Here is a 7072-nt window from a genome sequence, read left to right as displayed (position 1 = left end):
GGTCTGTTTCTTGCATGCTTGGCTGAGATCCTGTTGTCTTTGGCTCTGCGCACCTAATGAATGCAGCTCCCATAACTTTGCAAAATAGAATTCAGCTCTCAGGATAGAAGAGGTTTTCCGCCCCTGTTTCAAAGGCTTTGGAAAAGAACTGTAAAGCCCCTGAGATGGGGAGAATGACATAGAAATCCAGTGGGAGCGGAAACAGCATCTCCTATGCAGCTTTGCCTCCTGAACCCTCTCGTTAGGTCTTAAGAAGAAAAAAATGGGTGCCAAATCCATATTTGCCCTGTAATAGGTAACACCCAATGGACACAAATGAGAGTTTATGGTCAGATCTACACCTTGATGATCCCATCATATTAACGCTATATCACTCTTGTACGTTTATATCTCTTAAGACACACAGGGACATTTGTCACAGTATTTTGAATACAGTAGAATAGAAAAAAAGCAGGAAACATGATAGCACTCTTCAAATACTTAAAAGGTTGTCACACAGAGGAGGGCCAGGATTTCTTCTCGATCCTCCCAGAGTGCAGGACACGGAATAATGGGCTCAAGTTAAAGGAAGCCAGATTCCAGCTGGACATTAGGAAAAACTTCCTGACTGTTAGAGCAGTACGACAATGGAATCAGTTCCCTGGTGAGGTTGTGGGCTCTCCCACACTAGAGGCATTCAAGAGGCAGCTGGACAAGCATCTGTCAGGGATGCTTTAAGGTGGATTCCTGCATTGAGCAGGGGGTTGGACTCAATGGCCTTGTACGCCCCTTCCAACTCTGCTATTCTATGATTCTATGTTTCATTGCATTGAATTCAGTGCAATGAAAGCACTGTGTGGAATGTGCCCCAACAGTTATCACTGCATCCTTTCTGCACCTAAGGATTATCCCAGGAAAATGGAGGAATCATCCCTGGCTGCTCCTGGGATTCCCTGTGCATTGTTTGGATGAACCAGGATGATTCCAGGATGAACCCGGGGGGGGGGGGGGGGAAAGGCAGGTGTAGAACTGGACGAAGCAGTATTGTAGATCGAGCCCATGTGTTCCTAACCTTAATGCCTTCCATCTCCTGCAATTACAACGTTTATGTCTTTTCACACACAACCAAGTGTGGGAGGGAATGTCACCATAGGATTTCATTTAGGGATGGCCGTTGCTCTGAAATCTGCCTCTTTTTGGTTTGATGTATTTCCCTGGACCTTTCAGGGTAGGTGGCTGGGTCCCCCATGTAAACTCGCCATTGATGCAAATTGAGGTTGTGGTATGTATCATTTGCACAAATTCCAGCTGTGGTTTGTGCAAAGTGCAGCTGTAAATTGCTGAATAATCAATGCATTGCAGTTGGAATTTGCAAGAATTTGAGGCTGTCATTTGCAAATAATTAAGTACTTTAGAGCAAATTATGCAGATTACGACTGAAATGTGCTCAGGTTATGGCAGCAATTTGTCTAAATGGCAGTTTTAGAGGGGAACAAATGGAGATTGCTGAAGGAGTTTAACAGGAAGGAGTTGGGAAGGCTGCTACTCTTGGACAAACCACTGGACAAACGAAAAAAGAAAAAAAAACACCACAGGAGAAGGGAATGAGTTGCTATGGCCTCCCTTTCCCATTTTCTTACCTGGAATGCTGCATGTCAGATGCCAGGGAGAGACAAGGCAGGGAGCATGTTCTCAGAGCCTCAATCACCACTGGAGCCCAATAGCTACAGCCACCAGATAAGGATAGTTGGTAGCTCATGGTGGGGTTGGAAGAACCATTTTTGTGAATTTGGGGGGGGGCATAAATCCACAAGCAGCCTGACTCAGGGTTCATCTATACCAAGTAGGATATTCCACTATGAAAGTGGTATGAAAGCGGTATATAAAAGGCAGGAGCCACACTATTATTATTATTATTATTATTATTATTATTATTATTATTAATTTATTTATATAGCACCATCAATGTACATGGTGCTGTACAGAGTAAAACAATAAATAGCAAGACCCTGCCGCATAGGCTTACATTCTAATAAAATCATAATAAAACAATAAGGAGGGGAAGAGAATGCACCAAACAGGCAGTATAAAAGTCAGAACAAAATCAAGTTTTAAAAGCTTTAGGAAAAAGAAAAGTTTTTAGTTCAGCTTTAAAAGCTGCGATTGAACTTGTAGTTCGCAAATGTTCTGGAAGAGCGTTCCAGGCGTAAGGGGCAGCAGAAGAAAATGGACGAAGCTGAGCAAGGGAAGTAGAGACCCTTGGGCAGGTGAGAAACATGGCATCAGAGGAGCGAAGAGCACGAGCGGGGCAATAGTGTGAGATGAGAGAGGAAAGATAGGAAGGAGCTAGACAGTGAAAAGCTATGTAGGTCAACAGGAGAAGTTTATATTGGATTCTGAAGTGAATTGGAAGCCAATGAAGAGATTTCAGAAGTGGAGTAACATGGTCAGAGCGGCGAGCCAATAAGATGATCTTAGCAGCAGAGTGGTGAACAGAAACCAACGGACTGATGTGAGAAGAAGGAAGGCCAGTGAGAAGAAGGTTGCAGTAGTCCAACCGAGAAATAACCAATGCATGAACAAGAGTCTTGGCAGAAGAGACAGACCAAAATGATCGAATCGTGGCAATATTATACAGGAAAAAACGACAGGATTTAGCTACTGCCTCAATATGAGGAATAAAGGAGAGAGAGGAGTCAAATATAAAGCCAAGACTACGAGCTTCCTTGACTGGAGTAAGTGTAACATTATTGACAGTAAGGGAGAAAGAGAAATGAGGAGAAGGTTTAGGAGGAAAAACAAGCAATATTGATGTGCTCTGCAGGATCTACACTACTGCTTTATAGTGGTACTGAAATGCACTGACAACTGTTGGGGCCCATGACACGTCTACACCAAGCAGGATATAACACTATGAAAGTGGTATGAAAGCAGTATATGGTATGTGTCAATGGGTCCCAACAGTTGTCAGTGCACTTCAATATCACTATAAAGCAGTGGTGTGGCTCCTGCCTTTTATATACCACTTTCATACTACTTTCATAGTGGAATATCTGCTTGGTGTAGATGAGCCCTCAGACAGATCTTCTGGGTTCCCTAGCTGGAGTCTGGAGGGGTGGGGGGGATTCCAGGTATGGAAATCTTGGTGAACTTCACACACACACACACACACACACACAGAGATTCCTCCAACATCCCTAGTTCTATTATCAGCAATGTTATTGCATAGAATCAAAGCTGAAACTAAAAGATTTGAAGCCATGCAGACCAGTCTACTTCCTTTGTACAGCATTTCAGTATTCCTGCAAGGCGTGTTCCACAATCTACAGATCCTGGTGGACATCCATCCACAGCAGAGAGCTGTGGAAAGCTTGGTGAACTTAACACCCACCCCCTGGATGGATTCCTCCAATATCCCTCATTCTATTATCACCAGCATTATCTCATAGCATCAAGGCAAAAACTAAATGGAGGTTTGAGGCCATGCAGAGAGGCCTACTTACTTTGCACAGCAAGACATTCTTCCACCATGGCATGTTCCAATTTCTACAGTTTCTGGTGGACATTCTCCAAGTTTACAAAAACCCTTAGCTCTGCACTGCACGGTGTCGTCCGCAGGAGGAAACTGAGTATAACCTAGCAACAGAATATAAAGTGTTATCTTCTTGATCTTCACAGAGAAAAAAGAAGCTGAGAGGAAATATATTCATGGGACAGTGATGATTGCTATTGCTCCGTGGTCTGAGAATTCCTATTAGAACAAATATTAGGACAGATAAAAGGAAGTACTTCTTCACACAGCGCATAGTTACATTATGGAACTCACTACCACAAGATGTAGTGATGGCCACCAATCTGGATGGCTTCAAAACGGGGTTGGATAAATTCCTGGAGGCGAAGGCTATCAATGGCTACTAGCCCTGATGGTTGTGTGCCATCTCCAGTATTCGAGGCAATAATCCTGTGTGCACCAGTTGCTGAGGAACATGGGTGGGAGGGTGCTGTTGCACCATGTCCTGCTTCTTCATCCCTGGCCTATGGCTGGTTGGCCAATGAGTGAACAGAGTGCTGGACTAGATGGACCCTTGGTCTGATCCAGCATGGCACTTCTTATGTTCTTAAGTGGGTACTGTGATGGTCCAGGAGCATTCTTGTTGCTTTAACATGACATCTGATCCAGCTCTTTGACTACAAATTTCTTGAGAGTATTAGTTATCCCCTTCCACAATTTGAACAAATGTGCATAGGGGGGCTATGTGTGCTAGCCACACCCATTGCTGCCACTGTGTAACACTGCAATGCACCCCTGGAAGAACATCCTCATGCTATCGGTTGAAAGGAGTTCTCTGTATGTACAAATGCATGAGTGAATTCTTCCCAACAAACATCCAATACATGTTCATCTGGACAGCAGTGCATAGTTATGATGGTGACTGTTACTATCCTGTGTAGTGCCAAAATATTTTTTTTTTATTATCTCCACATGTAGGGATGACACACTAGTGAATGGATATTATTTTCATTATTTTCTTTTCATTGGTATGCCTGCACCTAAAACTAGAATTCTGGATTAGGTGGACCTTGGCTTGTTTCATGGTGGCTGCCCCATCAAAGATGGTCTACATCAACACTCTGAAGCTCTTGATTAACTTTTGGATGGAGGTTTTCTGGATAGTGTTTCAGCATATCTGGGAAGGATTTGTTTTTAAAGAAGATTAGAACTTTTTAACCATATGTACAATGGAGACCTGCATATAAAATGTTGCATTCTGAGGAGCTCCCAGTTCAGGGTCCCAGTAACTCTATTCTATTCCCTATCAACAAGAGTCACCATTCTGTGGACACTTAGGCCTTAGCTAGACCTATCTTTAAATCTGCGCTGGATGAAGGGAGACCCCACGATACAAGTATTGTGGGATGTTGCCCTTGTCTACACGTCAGGCGCGATGAGCTCACGAGGAGAGCCGTCGTGTCCGCCATTTTGTTTAAAGGGGCCAGATGCGCACGAACGCTCGTGCGCTCAAGTAAGTGGTGTGGGTTTGTTTGTTTTTTAAAAATGTTTTCCCCACTCCCCCCCACCCCGCCCCCGATGGGCGCAGCTTCTCCTGGCTACACGCGAGTAATTGTGTAGAGCCAGTACAACTGGCAGAATGGGCTACACACTTGCGGTCTCAGCCCGAGACCGTGGGAAATACCGAGCTAAAAGTGGTGTCCATTATCCTGGGGCAAGGGAGGATTGATCCCTGCCTGAGCTTGGTATCCCCTGTGCATCATCTGAATGCACAGGGTCGATCCCGGGTATCCTGGGATAACCCCTAGTCTAGCTAAGGCCTTAGAAGAATTCATTGTGCTGCTTATTTCACACTGCTGTTTGGAGAGGACCTATAGCTTTTTGGCAGAGCACTGAGTCTGCATTCAGAAAGTTCCCACTTCAATCCCTGCCATCTCCAGGTATGTGAAAGCTTCCTGCCTGAAGCCTTCAAGAGCCACTCCCATTCAAGGTGGACCATACCATGCTAGAGGGATCTGAGCTTATGGAATTAAGGAGGGTAGAAAAAACCCTTTATAAAATGCAAGTACTGCACCAGAAAATTGTCCCACTTCCCCCCCCCCCCAATCTCACTCAATTTGAGAGAAGTGAAATTAAAAGGAGAAGAAATTTTCCAAGAAATTTTCATGGGCTGGGAACAGGGTTCTTGTGTTTTCCTTACTTAAGAGGGGGACAAGGAATGTGCATGGCTTTCATTTTACCATCATTTATCAGACAATCTACAGCCTTCATGGCTTCCCACACTTGCGTTAATTTGATATGCTGTCCGATGTCCTTGTCTTCCCCCACAATGCCCTGGAATGATGCTAGCTATGGGGCACTGTGGAAGATGCAAAAGGAACCCAGGCTTCCAAAATAGTTATTACTGTACTCGACTTCGTCCTTTTTCTTCTGCTGCCCCTTACGCCTGGAATGCTCTTCCAGAACACTTGAGAACTACTAACTCAATCACAGCTTTTAAAACTCAGCTAAAAACTTTTCTGTTCCCTATAGCTTTTAAATATTGAGTTTGTTCTGACTCTATACTGTTAGCTTCACCCCACCCGGTGCCTGTTTACACTTCCCTGTGCCTGTTTGCATTCTCTTTCCCTCCTTATTGTTTACAACAACTTTATTTGATTGTAAGCCTATGCGGCAGGGTCTTGCTATTTACTGTGTAATCTGTACAGTACCATGTACATTGATGGTGCTATATAAATAATAATAATAATAATAATAATAATAATAATAATAATAATAATGCTAGATGTGGCAGAACAATTTCCCCTCACACAGGCTTAAAAAAAAAACATTAGGAAAGGAAAAATAAGCAATGCATTAAACCCTCTCAATGGTGAGTCCTACCTGCAAAAAACTGTTGTAGAATTTCTCCTCCCCTTAGAGGAGTTCAGTGAAATTGTCCCCAAATTTCTCTGCCCATAATGAAGGTGGAGAATTCTGAGCGTCAATTGTACACAGCTCTATGAATTATGCATTGTTGTCTTTACCTGTTCGTTCTTTTGTGTGTGGGTGTTAAATCCCCTCCTATCCACATTCTAATTCTGCTTACCTGGGCAAATCTGGAAAAGGAGGACGACAACAGCAAAGAAGAAGTAAAGGAACCTCATGGTTGATGCTGACGTTGGCTTGGAGCTTTGACAGTCAGAAGTATTTCACAAGGGTTGTCAGGCCAGGTCTTCTGTGGTGGACAATCCTCAGGTTTGCTTGTGTATTTATAGGGTTGAAACAGTTATGAAATTGACCTGTGTTGTTTAGTTGTCAATAAGTAACTGCCCTTAACAGTTTGGGAAAACTTGTTAGGTACTACCTGTGTTAATTGCATATTTCAAATGATGTGACCAATAAATACTGACGCACTGTGCATGTTGAAAATCAACTGACCTCTGTATATGTTATATAACTTGGAGAATGTCCAAGTCACAAGTTCTTTGTAGGCCAACCTACTGAGAGAGCTCTGGGGTGCTTTTGCAATTAGAGAAGTGCATTCTACATGGAGTCCTTCTTTCTGGAATGCATGTTTTTGTAACTTTCCAGTGCCTCCCC

At 43.5% G+C, this 7072-nt stretch overlaps 1 protein-coding gene across 1 annotated transcript; it reads right to left on the bottom strand.

Moving 5' to 3' along the window:
• Positions 1–3478: 3478 nt before the first annotated feature.
• Positions 3479–6636, bottom strand: LOC134398272 (gallinacin-10-like). The gene is made up of 2 exons (XM_063125525.1): positions 6579–6636; positions 3479–3615 (listed from the first exon to the last, which is right to left on the bottom strand). Exons 1-2 carry the CDS (start codon positions 6634–6636, stop codon positions 3479–3481), a joined length of 195 nt encoding a protein of 64 aa, XP_062981595.1.
• Positions 6637–7072: the final 436 nt, after the last annotated feature.

This window comes from Elgaria multicarinata, chromosome 4 (genome assembly GCF_023053635.1).
Source record: "Elgaria multicarinata webbii isolate HBS135686 ecotype San Diego chromosome 4, rElgMul1.1.pri, whole genome shotgun sequence".
Classification (NCBI taxonomy): Eukaryota; Metazoa; Chordata; class Lepidosauria; order Squamata; family Anguidae; genus Elgaria; species Elgaria multicarinata.
The sequence above is the reverse complement of the archived record's forward strand: the minus strand, read 5'-3'. Positions and strand labels throughout refer to the sequence as shown.

Coding starts and splice junctions, on each gene's coding strand:
- LOC134398272 (XM_063125525.1), bottom strand. CDS start 6,636: ATGAGGTTCCTTTACTTCTTCTTTGCTGTTGTCGTCCTCCTTTTCCAG. Junction 3,616..6,578: donor CCTTTTCCAGATTTGCCCAG/GTAAGCAGAATT, acceptor TTCTGTTGCTAG/GTTATACTCAGTTTCCTCCT.